At 37.9% G+C, this 17,582-nt stretch overlaps 1 protein-coding gene across 4 annotated transcripts; it reads right to left on the bottom strand.

The window, feature by feature from the left end:
* Positions 1 to 3,314: 3,314 nt before the first annotated feature.
* LOC122641401 (RAN GTPase-activating protein 2-like) lies at positions 3,315 to 13,346 on the bottom strand. 4 transcript variants are annotated; one of them, XM_043834625.1, is made up of 2 exons: positions 13,198 to 13,346; positions 3,315 to 5,255 (listed from the first exon to the last, which is right to left on the bottom strand). In XM_043834625.1, the coding sequence occupies exon 2, from the start codon at positions 5,247 to 5,249 to the stop codon at positions 3,639 to 3,641; it is 1,611 nt and encodes a 536-aa protein (XP_043690560.1). In that variant the 5' UTR covers positions 5,250 to 5,255; positions 13,198 to 13,346; the 3' UTR covers positions 3,315 to 3,638. The 4 variants fall into 4 exon arrangements, with proteins under 4 accessions (XP_043690560.1, XP_043690562.1, XP_043690559.1 ...); XM_043834627.1 differs by having other exon boundaries at positions 3,315 to 5,250; positions 13,198 to 13,339; XM_043834624.1 differs by having other exon boundaries at positions 13,155 to 13,319.
* Positions 13,347 to 17,582: the final 4,236 nt, after the last annotated feature.

The following is a 17,582-nucleotide window of genomic DNA, read 5'->3' as shown; positions in this document are numbered from 1 at the left end:
CTTGTGTTCTGGTTTCTAATGTTTGGAAAGTGGAATTTTCTTTGAAAACGCGGTGAGTCTGCTGGTTTCATTGAGGAAAAGTTTATTTTCTTGGCCCATTCCAAAACTTTCTCCTTTATTCTTTGTCGAGCAGTGGGCACACCGCCATACACATCCACTTCTCTATCTACCTCTCATGTTTGATACCATGGGTGTATCGCATCTACGGATGTAAATAAATAGTCGAAATCCATTTCCATCTCCGTATTTGTATCTGTTTAGCACTATCCGAATCTGTCCGAAAACTAAACGGATGCGGTTACATATAGGCTATAGTTATCCGAAAAGCTATATTTACATGTAAACAGATAAAATATCTGCTCCGTATCCGTTTAGCACTATCTGATATCTGAATCCGTCCGAAAGCTAATCAGATGCGGATATAGCACTATCCGAGCCGAATCCGATTCGTTTACATCCCTAACCGCATCACATGCTAACCCCCATTGTGTCTATTTTTTCTTAGATTGGGATCCTCACCAATGAGGAGATCACCTGTAAGTATCCATCAGGCATCCAACAGCTGGGTTGCCTAACATACATCCTGATGCATGTCTAGTCAGCACACCCAGGCAGTCCAAACGTTGGATGCTCATTGGGCAATACCCTCATTGGAGAGGATCTGGATCTCTCTCTCTTTCCCCTTTTGGAATGGCCCACATATTCTTTTTGTATGATACTTCACCCTGTGTCCCCATTGGTGTCACCGCTAATTTATTGCACTTGAACAGTGTTAGGAATTTTTTTTTATTTTAATGTCATTTATGTATGCTAATGCATTCTGTAGGTTCATTTTAATATCATTTATGTATTCTAATCCTTAATTTGGATCAAGTGGAACAATACATATGGGTATTTATATTCTATACATCAGGATTCATGAATCAGTTTTTTAAATGTACTCAAAATTAGCAATTTCTCTTTTTTTTGGTTGATGCGAGGGAAATTTAATTTGTTGGAGGCAAGTGGTTTAAAGGAATTGGAAATTGATGGTAAGGTTGGTAGGGAAGGAAGGCTCAGCATCATTGAGTTTAGAATATTGCCTTAGGCAAGTCATCAAATATGAGTACAGTTAGGGATAAGTAATTAATCGCTAGATGGAGTTGCTCAAGTCCAAAACCTTTCTTTTAGCCTTCTTCCAATCACCTTCCTTTGCTTTTTCTTTCACATCAACACGGATGATATTTTTTATTTTATTGGGATGGGACAGTAATTTCCCATGCTCATGTGTCAGGACACAGGCTCTATTCATCCAGGCAGTGTTCTTTTTCTCAAAAAATTTATTTCACAATCGAAGGAATCATGGAGTTCCTATCTCGAGTCATTTTACGGATTTGAGGTAGCATGTTTGATTTATTTTTCCAAACAAATACAGATCAATGAACCAGATTATGAATTTAGCTTGTCGGAAAATTTCAAAGCCTTATCTTTTGAGATACTAGCTTCATGACCTGAAAGCTGAAAAAGATTAGGAAATAAATGTCTTCTAAGTCTTCTTTATTTAACATCACAAAGCTAATCTTCAGAAATCTGTTCTCCTATCTGAAATACAAGCTCTTGAGCATGTTATGAACCTGCTCTCTACTAGTGTGATAATAATAAGATGCTATTGCCACAGATCAAAGATACTCTGGTTGATTACCCAGAAGCTATAGCATAGCAATTGTGAGAGGATGCAAAGTGGCAGAATGCTACTGTGTTGGATAATCTCTTTTAATATGCTCATGCAAATAGTAGTCAGGGTAGATATGATGCAGCTCAAAAATAAATTGACAAATATAGAAGAATTCTATTGGGAACTCACTCAACCCAAGTGTAAATTCACCACAAAAAATACATCAAACTCAAATGGGACTAATTCACCCAAGACAAGACTCACCACAACTATCATTAGAATCAAATTCTTCTCTTCTTTTCACTATACTTTACAATATAAGTATAGGGAGACGGATAGGTATATTAGAGGTATTCTATATGCTAGCACCCTATGTGTCTCTCTCTCTTCTCCTATGAAAGATAGAGATCGCCAACCTTTGACTGCATTAAGATATAAAGGAAGGGAAAACTAGCCGTTAAAAATAAAAAATCAGAAAAGAGAAATAAAGTAGAGTAGGCATTAAATGCTTATGATGCCATGAGGTTATGACTCCATTAAGATAGATAAATCGCTTTGAAGAAAAATGTCATTTATTTTCATGTTATAAATGAGGAAAATACCTTTTGACAGTCACCCGAGGCCTTCCCGATCATCTATGAGATTTGATCCATCAAGGCTAGCAGAGTACACTGGCCACTATTAACTCCCGGATAGATAAGTGTCCCTCATAACTTTATTGGATTGACCACAAGTCAAATTTTCTGTTTTAACTCTAAAGCTCATCTTTTTTTTTTGGCTCAAATCATTTGAATTATGTTTGGAGGATGGATCTCACATGTTATGGATTGGGTTAACAAGGAAAGGAAATAATAGAATATGCACTTTGTAATTAGGTGGGATTTGGTGGGAGAGAGAGAGAGAAAATGAAGATGGGATGCAATTCCATGGGAAAGAGAAAACGGGAAGAAGAGAGAGATTCAAAATTAACTTTTCCATGAATAGTATCAGAGTCCTACCAATTTAATAGGATTTTTTTTTTTTTGGGTACGAATTTAATAGGACTTTGAAACTTGAAAGTGAGTAGGATAGGGAAAAAAGAGGTGCTACCTCACCAGACAAGAATAAATGCATTAATGAAGTTGTTGGAAAGTTTCCCACTCATCTAAACCAAATAGTCACATTTGTGGTAATTTGTGGGAAACAACTACAAGTTTCCCACTTTTTTTTACCTTTTCCACCTTTCTCCATCAAACAAACAGGACCTTGGTGGTTGGGGGACTTTTCCCTCAAACTTATAATTTATAAACCATCCAACGAAAAGGTTAAACTTCTCAAACACTTATCAAAACTTTATACAGCCATGCAGTGATCTGTGATGGGCTGCTGGCACGAAAACCTACAAATATGCTATGATGTACAATTGTCCACAAGATTTGGTGCCAATGAAGCTTTCACAGCTTCCCTCTGCAGAATTTCATTTTCGTTTTGCTTATCCACTAATTTTCACCAGAAGACCTGTGTCATTATCCTTTTCTGGAGTATAATTGGACATTAACGCTCCCCACAATTTGTCAAAGATAATCAGAGAAGGTAATAATTAGACAACTTGAAATGAAAAGATTTTAATAACCAACTTTGTTCGATGTATTCTTCCATATTTTGAATACTAAGAAACACAAATGAAGCCCTAGCATAACTATGACATGTCAACTTAAGTAAGAAATAACAAGATCATAATCTATCTGGGTACTGTTAAAACCATTAACAGCTAACACAAGCTCTGGATAAATAATGGTTGGTCCAGTAATCAAAGCAAAGCTACAAATACAATAACAGTAACACTTCTACTTAATTGCTGCAACTAGTAATGTTATGAGTGAGTAGGACACACAAGCTGGTCAGCGAAAGTTCTGCCAATAAAACAAAAAACAAGAGTTTTTAGCTTTCCACGAATTGAGAATGAAGTAGAAACCAAGAAACCATACCTGAAATCTCCAGCCTCCTACTCCTCTTGGTTCACTTCAAGATTCTTAAGCTTTGATTCCAATTCATCATCATTTTCATCACCTTCCTCTTTGGATTCATCTGCATCCTCTTCCCCTTCAGGGTCGTTCTCATCCAAGGGCCCAAGCACTTCAGGGGATTTTTTAAAGATCTCCTTTAACTCATCAATACCTTCATCAGAAATGAAATTGGCATTGATGTTCAGCAACTTGAACTCAGGCTTTTCCACCACAGTCTGTGCTAAAAGCCTGGCACCAACCCTTCTTATTAAGTTAGTGCTGAAATCAACTTCCCCTAGCCGGCTATGGCCCTCTTCCAATGCCTTGGCAATCATAATAGCACCCTCATCCTTAAGTTCATTCTCAGCTAAGTTGAGTTTGGTAAGGAACTGCTTTGCTCCAACACAGGCAGCTATAGCAGGAGCAGCATCAGCAGTGATGTCATTTCCAGCCATTTCCAAAACTTCAAGTGACGGAGCAGATTCTTTAAAAGCATTAGCAAGAGCTGTAGCTCCTTCATCTTCCAGGTTCAGGTAGCTCAGGTAAACCTCTGTGAGACCTGCATGCCCTGAAAGAGCTTTGCTCAAAGAAACTCCCGCATCTACACCAAACATATTGTCCCGTAGATCAAGCTTCTTCAGATGAGTACATGTTCCAAGTGCCTCTGCAAGGGCAATCCCTCCTCCAGAACCTACCCTTGTAGAGGAGCATCTGAAATCCTCCAATGCAGGGGATCGCTTCACAACCTCAGAAATAGCAATGGCACCCTCATCTCCTGTCATATTATTATGAAAGTGAAGGACCCTAAGCCTCTCTGTGGAAGGAATTAGCTCACATACTGCACGTGCAGCTTCCTCAGAGATTCCATCATTCATCAAATATAGGTGCTCCAAGCTACTCTGAGATTTCAGGAGTGCTGCAAATGCCCTGACACCCTTCTCACCTAAGGCATTGTTCGAGAGGTTGAGAGATTTCAAAACACAGCCTGCTAAGGCTGATGAAAAGATATTCATCACTTCAAGAGCTTCTACTTCTGGTCTTCCTGCAATAAAATCTGATAGGTCTACTTCTGTTAACCGATCCTTGAGGGATACCAGGATAGGCTCTGCAATGCGTGCTGCACCAATGCCAAAGCTTCTATTGCTGAAACATATCTTCATGTATGAGTTCCCCTGCTCTTTTAAAGGCCTTAGAAGCTTCTCAGTCTCCTGTTCATCAATAAAGGCTCGACGGCCTCCAGAGATGTCAAAAACAGTTTCATGAGATGGCAGAACTTCGTCAGTTTCTGTGAGTCCTGCATCCTTTTTTTGAGGGCCTGTTTTAAGAATCTCCAACATAAGTTTGCTAGATTCTTTGGCATAAATTTGCACCGCAGAACTTCCATCACCATCTGGCTCCTTCTCATGTTGTTGGTTTGCAGTACCAAAAGCCACTTCTTCTATTTGTCTGGCATTCTCCTCAGCTTCATCTTTGCTCAAAAGACCATACTTTCTGGAGAAAAGGGATGGAGTGGAAAGGTTCGTAGCCATTCTTTCCACAAGCATAAGCCGTGTACTCAGGCTAGGGGGCCAAAGTTTAATTGAAAAAGGGCGTTGTTGAAAAGTCTCCATTCTATCCTGCAACCATGGGTTCAAATATTATGAGCTCATAAGTTAAAAATGAAAAGATTAAGTGGTGGGCAAATTTTCAGATATACTACAAAGTTCATAGGCAACCAATTCCATGTCTATAATTCCCTAAGGAGTGACCATGTCTTCACAGGCAATCCATTGAAGATTATGATGATGATGACCACCAATAAATTAAATGATAGCAATAAAAAAGAAATAGAAGTTGTCGACGAAGGGGAAAAAAATCCTTATCTTCCCAACTGAAACCATAACATTAATTTGGCTGAGATCACTGACTTTCTTAAAGTCCTATTACAAAATTGCAAAAGAGTTAGGTAAGTTACAGATAAAATAATCTGAGGTTTCTTTCTTCCCATGCATTCACAATGAAATCTACAGTGGCACTCTTGTCGTCCCTTTCCCATGATTGCTCCATATGATAATATATTAAATGGAGGCTAAAGTACAACTCCATGGAAAGCTAACAGGGGTCAACTGAAGGATCACAACTTTAAAAGAGGAGTTACTTATGATTGGTAATTAAATCTTGCTACAGCTGCTAATAAGTCCCTGCCTTCTTTATAAGCAATAATATAAGAAAAAGAGAGAAAATATGTAAAACTAATATTTATTTTATTATATGTGAAACTAATATTTATTTTATTTATTCTATACTTCTGAATATTCGTTACTTCATGGAGTTTAACCACCCAAACTTCGCTGGAAAACAAAGGTAATAGAAGATGAAATAAAAACTACATCAATCAACCATACCTGTTTTGCTGATTTTTTTGTAGTTCCGACGAGGAAATGAAACACCTCCAGACCACAAAGATGAACAGTTTCTAACACATTACAAGATCATATCTCCAAAACAAAGAAACATCAGGTAATCATTATCGCACCAAAGGGACTGGTAAAAACTGACGATACAAACAACATTTCAATAATACAGTGAACTAAGATTCCACAAGTCACACCATCCATTCAACTGCTAATTTATACTTCTGCAGTAAGTATGGGGGCGGACCAAAAACCCTAACCCTAAACTAAGGAATTAAGGAAAAAATAGGGAAAGAGATCCAGAGCTAGCACAGAGCAGCTTTAGGAGAAAATTGATATTTCTCAATAGGCTGATCTGTTGGCCTCCAAATGAGGGTGAAGTGGCCCTCTAAATAAGTTTAATCACACTCCAAAATATCTCAGAAATCAGAAATCCTCTGAGATTTTAAGGGTGCGATCAGAGTTTTTGACAGAACAAGGTGGTTTCTGGTAGGGTGAGAAAACAGATCAGGAACTAGGGTTTTGTGGATGGATTTTTAGAGGAAACTAGAGTTTCTGGTAGCTGGCAGAAGAGCACTTATTTATAGACTAACTAACCCCTAAACCTTCTATTTTTAGCAATGCCTAAACTCCATAACTTTCCTAAAATTCCTAGACTTGTTTTTTTGGTGAATTAAAAATTCCTAGACTTGATAACCAAGAAATCTGAAAATAGAAACTTTCTAGAGCATCCGAAGATTCTAGAACCATATTCAACAGCTATTTAGAAAAATAGAAACAACCTGAAATAGAAACTCAATATGGACTCAATCAAACCTAAAACCTTCTAGACAACAGAAGATTGAAATGAGAAGGTAACACCTAATCTCATGCATGCCTCCGTCCCTTCATACTAGGGCTTATAGAATTAGCCTTTTAGAGGGGGGAAACCCAAAAATACTTAGCCCATGATCCATAGAACCCATCGAGGACATAAAATTGAGTCTAGTTAAGCCTAATTGATCAAATGTTCAATCTCTGTCTGCTTCGAAGTAGTGTTGATGACAATGACAAATGAATACTCTTTTCTTAGAATTAGGGGGAGAGGAAAAAGAAAAGAATGGGGCAAAAGGAGAACTCCTACATTCAGGGATTGGCAACCTGTTAGAGTTCTTCTCAATAGATTTAGGGATCAGACTCACTATGATGCTGCCTTCAACAGTTCGGCATTGATGCAATGGATTATCAAGGAAGGAGAGTGGCATCTTGAACCTTCGGTCTCATCCGATCTTCTCGAGATGTGAGGAGGGTTGCAAAGCATCAATTGTCTTCACTCCTCTAAGCCAGATCATGTCATTTGGAAAGCCACTGCCTCTGGATTCTTCACTACTAAATCAGCTTGGGAATTAGTCCGTCGTCCAACTCCAAAAGTTGCTTGGGCAGCAGTAAACTAAATTCCCAACAACAACCTTTGGCAATCCTTCACCATGTGGAGATGCATAGTGGATGATATGCCAACTGTTGACCAACTGCTCAAGAGGAGTATTCAAGTCGCCCTTTTTTGTTGTTTCGGCTGGGCTGATCTGAAGAGCAGGAACCACTTCTTCTTTGAGTGCAGTTTCACTTCTCCAGATTTGGGGAGATATTCTCCAGCTTTGTTCTCCCTTGCAGAGGCAAGAGACTAACATTATAGAGGAGGCTATTTGGACAGTGCATGGCTTAATATGTAAACTAGTGTTTTGCTCTGTTGCCTCTCACATTTGGAAAGAACGAAACTTCAAATTATTCAGGAACAAGACCAGGCTGAGTCCAGTGATAGTTCGAGACATTAAGTCTGATGTGCTGACCAATGCCGCACTATCCCCTTAATGAAAAGGACTCTATAATGTAGAAGGGGTTCAGCTAAGAACCACTCTACAGTAGGATCGACGATAGGTTGCATCAGGGCATCAAAATTAGTAACTTAAAGAAATAAAACCAAATCAGCCAGCAGTTTGGATCCAGATTGGACCGAGTGGGGGTATGAGGAGAGGGCCTTGTGCTCCAAATTTCAGCCTATTATGATGCTTGATTGCTGAGATATGAACTGGAATCAAAATTAGAAGGTTTGTTGAGATCTTTCAAACCAGCAGTAACTTGGACTCCAAACAGGGATCGAATGTAGCTCTCCTTGACAGGGTTCAGCCATCCAAAGCCCTACTGAAACAAGGCTCAGGTTGTAGAGAAGTGTAGGCTCGAAGTTGCTGGAGAATTTTGGGCAGAAAACTGATCTGCAGGGGTGACTCGACCTTCTATGGTTGTGATCAGCAGCAGCAATCCTTGAAGATGATTGGGAGTTGAATCTGGTCTTCAAAGGGTATCTTCACAGTAGTTTGTTCGAGTCACAAGCTAACAGCAGCAGTGGAGATCGAGTAAAGGTAAGAGAAGAAGGTAGAAAATAGAAGAATGGGGGGTAGGTGGAATGGCTCTCTCAGCCTGGATCTCTCACCCACAGCTATATCAGCTGTTGCAGCAAAGGAGGGACTCCCATACTCAATGGCTAAATTGGCTTGAGGATTCTTTTCTCAAATTCTGTTCTTTCATTAAGATGTGATGCCTTTTAATAGCTTAGGCAAGCTTACAATAGAATAGAAACTTTCCAAAATAAGAACTAATCTAAAATAGAAACTACTAAATCCTAACTAAAATAGAAGGTAACTAAAATTAAAAACTACTAGGCTTTATAGTTCAGCCTTCTAAACAAGCAAGGAAACAAAAAATAGAAACAAACTAGAATTAGAAACTACCTAATATACTTTCTAAAACTGAAAATAGAAACTAAACTATGGCAGCATTAGGATAGAATCTTTCTCCACTTGATGGGCCCACAAAATCTTCTAAAAAAATCTCCACACAAGGAAAATGTGGGCTGTGACACTGTTCACCTGAACAGTGCTTTGGCCTTGTCTTCTCTGTGTGTTGTCCTACATCACTCTATCCAGAAAAAAAATTTTGGTGGAGAAATGGGTGTGAAAGTGTAGTGGATTCCTCAGATTCTAAGACCTTGTTCATGGGTTAATCCAGTGGATGGTTCTAATGCTCTTCACTACAACAGCTCCTTTGATCAGGATAGGCCCCCCTCTAGTGGTTTAGGAAGGTACGATAATGGCTCTGGCATCGTTGCTTTCATTGGGACAAGGGAGGAGAAATCTATCCTCTCGATGGAGCTTCTTGCAATCTGTTGTGGACTACAATTGTGCTTGGATCAAGGGGCTCAGACAAATTTCAGTTTGGTCAGACTCTAAACTGGCCATTAAATCTGGTGGATCCATGGCAAGGTTCACTGCCTGTGGTCAGTTATGCATCTAAGAAATGCCATATCCCATTTGGGCAAGGATTAGCCTATGTCACCTTTAAACATGTTTGGCAGGAGATGAATCAGCCTGCAGATTACATAGCCTCTGTCCCTCATGGGGACGAGGAGCTTATTCTATCTCCTAGAAACTTCAATGATGATCTTTTAAACTTTGTGCAGAGAGATGTTGATCATTGTATGATGCAGATTCGTCACCGAAATGGGCTTATTTCTTTAGAAATAAGTCTAGGGTTGGGTTATATGTATGTTGGGCCTTTGATCCCATGGGTTTTCTATGTAATAGGCCACTTTTATGGGCCTAAAAGAGGGGCACAAAGATTGCATACGGGATTAGCCCAATATTTAGTCTATTTTTATGTTTTTAATTGAACCGGTTTAAATTGGCTGCATCCAATTGATTCAATTGGTCTAATTTAAGTGAAATGATCCTATTGGCTAAGAGGTTCTTATATCCTATTGGCTAGTAAGGAATCTTCTTTATTTTAAGTAGTTTAAGTTGTTTTTAAGTCATTAGGACTCTATTTTGAGTCTATTTTAGTTTCCTAGTCAGTTTAAGTTACCTAATAGGTTAGGAATTAGGTTAGGGCTTTCCTTGTTAGAGTAAAAGTCTATTTTTGAGTCTTTTATATAAGGTTGTAAGGGGGCAAAGCCTTGAACACGAATTTGATTAATGAAAAGCTTTTTGTTTGCTGCCATAGCTGCTGCCCTGCTCTGTTGAGTGTTGCTCTGTTGAGTGTGCATCCTTGTGGTTCTATCAAGGTGGAAAGGGACTGGTGGAATCCGGTTGACTCCTTACGCCGTGACGGCTGGGAGGATCTTCATCAATTCGAAGGTGGTTCTATCCTTCACATCTGTTCAAGGTGTTGCCAATGGAATCTCCAGTAAGTTTGACACCCAATTTCTTCTTCTAACCCTCTAATCCTTTCCCCCAATTGATCCCCTTTATTTTTTGTTTGAATCCCATAAACCCTAACTCCATTAAACCCTAGATCTTGCTGTCCAGTTTTACAGAATTTTCAAAACACTTAAAACTCTATAATACCTACATTATTAGAGTCCTATAAACCTGCCTAGCCATACCCCTAAGCCCCCTTTCCATTATCCTAACCTAAGCCCTAGATTTGACCTAAAACTGCAATCTCTCCCTCACTGAAACTGCGGAACCAGCAGCCCCTTTGTTTCTTGTTATTGGTCCTGGTTTAATTGGCTTCTAGTAGGGCTTTACCCTATCTAGAACTACATTATTTTGGTATCAGAGCTATGGCGGAGGGAAGCTCCAACCAAGCCTCGAAAGACCCACCTCCCTTCGTTTTCAAGACCCGAGTTCATCTACCCAATGGGAGCACAGCCATATTAGTTGTTGATGAGAGGCGACGTAACAACATTATTTCACAATCTGTGGTGGATATGTTGTCCCAGTCAGGAGAGATTTGCATCATGCCTACAGGTCAAGTCTTTGTTGAATTTGAGTGTTCCTCATACTCTAACAGTGCTTGGTGTAAGCCGGTACCATCTCCAAGGAGCGTTATTGCAGTAGGTTGTAATTGGTTGGATGAGCGATAAGGTTGGATTGAACCTGAAAACAACTCTTGTGTCCTACCTGATCAACACCGTCTATACCGTTTGTTTACTCTAAAAGGGTTACAACCAAAGGTGACCACATCGACTATACAGCCACAGGGACTGCCGAACATGTCAACTCAAATGCAAGTGGCATCGACTGTGTTTGAAGTTTCACCAACGGTTGATGCGCCAACAGAAGATTCTACTAAAGCAGTCAATGTTGAAGAAAACAAAGTAGACAAAGCTGAAACAGCAGAAGATGAAGAGGTGGTTGACAGCACTCCACGGGAAATCGTTGGCATTCAAGATGTTTTTCTTGAAGAGGTACAGCTTGTGCCTCAAGTTTTAGATGAGAAGGTTATCAACGTTGAAGACTCTATGAACCTGACATACATAGTTGATATTGATTCAAAGGTCGAACACATAGAGTTTGTTATGCCACCATGGGTCTTTGAAGAGAAAGCTCCACGCCTTGAAGACTTCATCCCTAATGTTCCTACATCACCAGAATTTTGTTTGGGAATGGTTGAAGCTGCTACGCATATGTTGTTTCCCCCTCATCACTGCAAAATTCGAAGACGAATTTTTTCAAATTGGGGAGAGTTGATGCAGATTCGTCACGGAAATGGGCTTATTTCTTTAGAAATAAGTCTAGGGTTGGGTTATATGTATGTTGGGCCTTTGATCCCATGGGTTTTCTATGTAATATGCCACTTTTATGGGCCTAAAAGAGGGGTACAAAGGTTGCATACGGGATTAGCCCAATATTTAGTCTATTTTTATGTTTTTAATTGAACCGGTTTAAATTGGTTGCATCTAATTGGTTCAATTGGTCTAATTTAAGTGAAATGATCCTATTGTCTAAGAGGTTCTTATATCCTATTGGCTAGTAGGGAATCTTCTTTATTTTAAGTAGTTTAAGTTGTTTTTAAGTCATTAGGACTCTATTTTGAGTCTATTTTAGTTTCCTAGTCAGTTTAAGTTACCTAATAGGTTAGGAATTAGGTTAGGGCTTTCCTTTTTAGAGTAAAAGTCTATTTTTGAGTCTTTTATATAAGGTTGTAAGGGGGCAAAGCCTTGAACACGAATTTGATTAATGAAAAGCTTTTTGTTTGCTGTCATAGCTGCTGCCCTGCTCTGTTGAGTGTGCATCCTTGTGGTTCTATCAAGGTGGAAAGGGACTAGTGGAATCCGGTTGACTCCTTACGCCGTGACGGCTGGGAGGATCTTCATCAATTCGAAGGTGGTTCTATCCTTCACATCTGTTCAAGCTGCTGCCAGTGGAATCTCCAGTAAGTTTGACACCCAATTTCTTCTTCTAACCCTCTAATCCTTTCCCCCAATTGATCCCTTTTATTTTTTGTTTGAATCCCACAAACCCTAACTCCATTAAACCCTAGATCTTGCTGTCCAGTTTTACAGAATTTTCAAAACACTTAAAACTCTATAATACCTACATTATTAGAGTCCTATAAACCTGCCTAACCATACCCCCTAAGCCCCCTTTCCATTATCCTAACCTAAGCCCTAGATTTGACCTAAAACTGCAATTCTGTCCTACTGAAACTGCAGAACCAGCAGCCCCTTTGTTTCTTGTTATTGGTCCTGGTTTAATTGGCTTCTAGTAGGGCTTTACCCTATCTAGAACTACATTATTGTATCTACCACAGAATAACTTTCTTTCTTTTCTATAAATTATCTTACCTATCCAAAGAAAAGGTATAGCAAAAAAATAGAAGACAGGGTACAGGCTTGGATCTGATATTGAAAGTTGCCAGTATAGGAGCTAGACTCCCTACTAAAGTGAAAATTTGAAAAATCTCTCTGAGCATAAATAAACAACATGAACAAACTGCAAACAAAAACAGTTTATAGCAGATATCTTACAGTAGCTATTAGTCCTCTTAAATGTACAGGTACCAAGTCAATTTCGAATACTTGCACATATTCAGAGTATTTTCTCAAGTAGTATAATGTAAACTCATAGATCTCTTAAATGAAGATAGTCGGGAACATAATATAATCCGCTCAAGAAATCAGTAATAAGAAAATGAAGCTTTTCAGCGAAGAATCAATTCAAAAAGTCCACTGCTTTAGCAAGGAATGAAACCACATTCGTCGCAAAACTAAAAGTGGAAATACAAGGAAGAGAAAATAGCTAAACTCAATTCAAACAGATTCGGAAATAGAGAGATAAAAGAGAAAACCCTAGAAATTTTGGTTACCTAAAAATGCAGGGAAGGAATGGCAAGGAGAGCAGAGAAATACCTCGCTTCGGCTACTTGGTGTTGGTCGTCCTTCTGATTACCAAAATGTCTGTGAGAGAGGAGAGAAGAGATAGGAAATGGGAAGAGAGTTTTGACCCTTTAGGTAGACGGTTTTGTATGGGTGAGTGCGTCAGGAGATGCAGAAGCAGTGGGAGGGAAAAAGAAGATTTCAACTGAAAATAATGGAGCCAATTGGATTCGCCTTGGCCAAATGTAGATTTCAGATTTGTGCTTTGCGACTTGAAACTCGGAAAGTCAGAAAAACAGAAAGGGTTCCATTGGTCATTAACTCGGCTTAGATGTACATGTGTTAACCGTTGGTTGGTTCGTTCACTTTGATGGGCTGAACTACTTTAACCGAGTTGTTTTTTTATTTCTCGTTTGTGACTCGAACGAGTTGGCCCAGCCTTTCAATTCGAGTACTCCGTTATTCATCAATTCCATAATTTCCACCTCTTTTGCACCAAAACCTAAACCGTTTTGGTTAATTTATCAGTTCTAATGAGCAATAAAATTTTGGGGAAATTGCTCAGATCTACTAGTTAAGAAAATTAATTACAAGTATACTTAGCTTCAATTTTATTTTAAATTTTTTTTATGATAATAGTGACATTTAAATTTGTTTTACATTCACATGTTTTAAATTTAAAAGATTTACTTAATCCCCCAAAGATAGTTATTGCTTATGAGGAAAAATAAAATTGATCTTTCAAAAATACCCCTAACATCAATTCTCCCAATCGTTCCATTATGGAAAAAAAAAAGGAGTAAAAAACAAATGAATTTATCTCCATATTTCATATTGTTTTCTATTGTTTTTTTTTTTTTTTTTCATAATCATACAAACAAGACACTATAGGGAAAGAAGTGTGATAAAATCCTAAGAAACTCCTTTATTTTACGAGAAAGTTGTGCACCCTTCCCTTTCTTCCCACTTTCCCTTTCTATAATGTAACAGTTGGAATAATTGATGTTGATGGTATTTTTGAAAGATCTTTTTTTTTTGGGGGGGGGGGACTCATAAGCAATAACTACCTTTGGGGGAATAAGTAAATATTTTCAAATTTGAAACTTATGAATGTAAAACAAATTTGAAACCAACTAAACTTGTAAATAATTTTCTTAACTAGTAGATTTGAGCAATTCCCCGTATAATTTTCTCAATCTCCTCTCCAATAGTTCTATTCCAATGGCCCTGATCCATCCAAAGTTTAAAATCAGCAATTGGGATCCGGATTGATTAAAATCATTCCAAAATCAATGGAAATTTGTTACATGCACCTTAGGCGATGCATGGTCAGTCACGCATGGTAAGGATTATTGATACGGTAAAAGCTCCAGAGTTGATGGAATGTGTTAGTTAAATCAAGTCCTTAGGCTAGTCCAATCTAGCACTCATACACTAAATCGAGTTGCTTCTACAGTCAAAATTTCTGTTTGATAGTGGGTAGCATTTTCTTGACAGCTTTCACTTTATTCTAAGTAGTCCCTTCCGTGACTTTAACCCGTGACATGGTGTCTAGCTCTAATACCAAATGTTAGATACTTGACCAATACGCCAAAAGCTCAATAGTCGATGGAACACGTTAAATCAAGCCCTTAAACCATACTAGGCTAGCCCAATTTAGTATAAATATACTAGATTGAGTCCCATTAGGCATATAACAAAATCAGCCAAAACCCTAGGTTCCGAATAGGATTGTTCTGATTGGGATCAACTTGTCGACAGATCCAATCCAATTTTTCAAATATTTTTGTCAACGGTTTTTTTTTTTTTTTGATTTTGTTATATACATGTAACTTTTAGCTTGTAATAAAGGATGAGACTTTGTTAAAATGTAACATCTAGTAGTAAATAATTAAGTGATTATTTGATTTTTGAGGTTCTTTTGTAGTATGCAATTTTCACGCTTAAGTCAGTCTCCAAGCAACCTTACAGTGAAGTGGCCTTCTTGACCATTGAATGAGTTAATGTACTTGATTTTTTTTTTTATGGTAAACATGTACTTGATTTTTCCATTTACAATAAAACTTTACTTCATGCTTTACCTTATTTTATATTTTCATTTTGAATAGCACAAGTGATAGTCCAGTTCATTTGATTGAGTTTTCCTTGACCCACGATGAATGTGATTCCATTCTCCGCGAGTGGTGGATGGGCAAGAGAGAGCATCCAACATTGTAAGGGTGTTTTGAGAAAATACTAAAACCTTATAGGGGATTGTGAACTGTAGGATGGTGGGTGCATCATCCTTTATGGGTGGAGGAAAACTTTGTCCAAAGTTAAAAAATTCTATTCAGACAATGATAAATTCAAACCTTAAAAAATATTTAAACAATTTCTCCCCCCAACCACACTAAAGAACTTCAAATATATTTGTCATTCAACTATCATCACCACCAAATCGTAAGTTCACACCATCACATGACTTGAAAGCGGCAAGTTTGAATATTATATATTTTACATCATAAAGTTTAGAGAAAATTTTCTCTTACCCTAAGGTAAGGGGATTTTCATTCCATGGATTATGTAGATGTGTTATTCTCTTTCCATGAGTTTTACATGTTGATTATGAATAAAATGTTTTCTTACTTTAAAAAAAAAAAATAGTAAGGGTTCATCCAAAATCCTAGGGCCTTTTCTCATCCAAAAATAAAATAAAAGTCCAAGAATCTTCATACTCTCTCTTCTCCATTTACTAGTTTTTTGTTGGGTAAAATCTCCATATTACTAGTTGAATATTAGAAATACCTTCCCTAACTTTTTGACACCCATTCTCATGATATTAAATCAAGGAATCTACGTACCGTGCTAAAAGATAGTTTTGCCCTAAATTTTAATAACAAACTTATTTTTTGGACAATATACCCCCAATAAGAATCGCTCCATTGAAATAGATTGGACAAATATTGGTATCAGGCATGACTCATACCGATTGTCCGATAAGCTCGATCTGATACCGTATTTTAAAACCATGCCCATCCCATGAAAATGATGGGTACGTATCTTCACTGTAGGTGAAAGAAAATTGTGTCCATAAATTTTTATGTGGGAGAGAGATGGGCACACTGTCCGTGTGCAGTAAGCTAGTGGGAAGTCATTTCGATGGGGTGTGGGATGGGGCATTAAACATGAGAGGTAGGGAAATCATTTCAAAGAGGGGAAGAGAGAGATAGACACACTGGATCGTGTGTCCAACCTTTTTCCCTTTTATATTTATTGGAACACGTGTATATGGGTCTTTAGTCTTGCATTATACTTGGAAAGACTAAGTTTTCCTTGAGCCACGGTCAATGAGGTATCCATTGATTGAGGCCTTCAATCGGGGTCCATAGGGGGATTGCACACAATAAGGGGTATGTTTAAGTATACGAAAAGACCATTGATGAGAGCGGTGATCCTTCACCATGTGGTGAAGGAAAACTTCTTCCTAATTAGGAAGGGAAATGATTTTTTGAATGGCTTAGATTTAGTAATTTGACTAAAATTGCCCATTTTCATTTTACTGCTTTGAATGATGAAGTGATAATTTTGACCGCTGGATATATGGATGATACATGATCAGTGTTAACCAGTTGTTAAATTTTAGAGCCTAATGAAATCAAATATATATTTATATTGGTATGCATTCCATACACATCCATATAGGTTTACAGTACTTTGACCACTAATATGCATTATCTCTTAATCTTGAATTTTGAAACATTTCTACCTTCTACCCAAAAAAAACAAAAAAAAGAAACATTTCTACCCAAATTATTTTTTTTGTTTGAGACATTGAATTTGTCATTTGACAAACTCTGATTGGATTGAGGTTTTACATTCGAATATGGAAATTTAAGATCACTTATGAAAAATATGATAAGAACTTAAAATTGTAATTCAAAATAGCAAGAAAAATAATAAAACATCATTTCATGATGTGGCAATTAATAACAGTTCATGTAATAAAAGGATGATGTGGCTAATTTATGAAATCCATACAACAAATATGGCACTTGAAAGATTTCACGATCACCTAGACTTATTTTATGGCAAGTTACCTAACAAAGGCAACAATAGTAATGATAATACAAGGGAAAAACAAAACTGCTTGGTCGTGTGGACCTGAGCCTAGACACATGCGCGGACAAGATAACTATCATGCCCATTCATGTTGATGCCTCTACGTGCGTTCTCATTGGCCTCACATAGTCCAAGGGCCACATGACCAGGCGGTCATTTATTGCCCATATTATTATAATAATAATAATAGCAAGCAAATCCATGATTTATTCATTGGAAAAAGGTTAACTGAGCTGGCTGTGGTCTCTACCCCTTATCTACAAAATTGTTCTGTCCTCTCTTCGATGGTGCACTTCCCTTACTTGGATAACTTTCTTTTT

This window comes from Telopea speciosissima, chromosome 10, assembly GCF_018873765.1.
Source record: "Telopea speciosissima isolate NSW1024214 ecotype Mountain lineage chromosome 10, Tspe_v1, whole genome shotgun sequence".
NCBI classification, from domain to species: domain Eukaryota; kingdom Viridiplantae; phylum Streptophyta; class Magnoliopsida; order Proteales; family Proteaceae; genus Telopea; species Telopea speciosissima.
The sequence above is the reverse complement of the archived record's forward strand: the minus strand, read 5'-3'. Positions and strand labels throughout refer to the sequence as shown.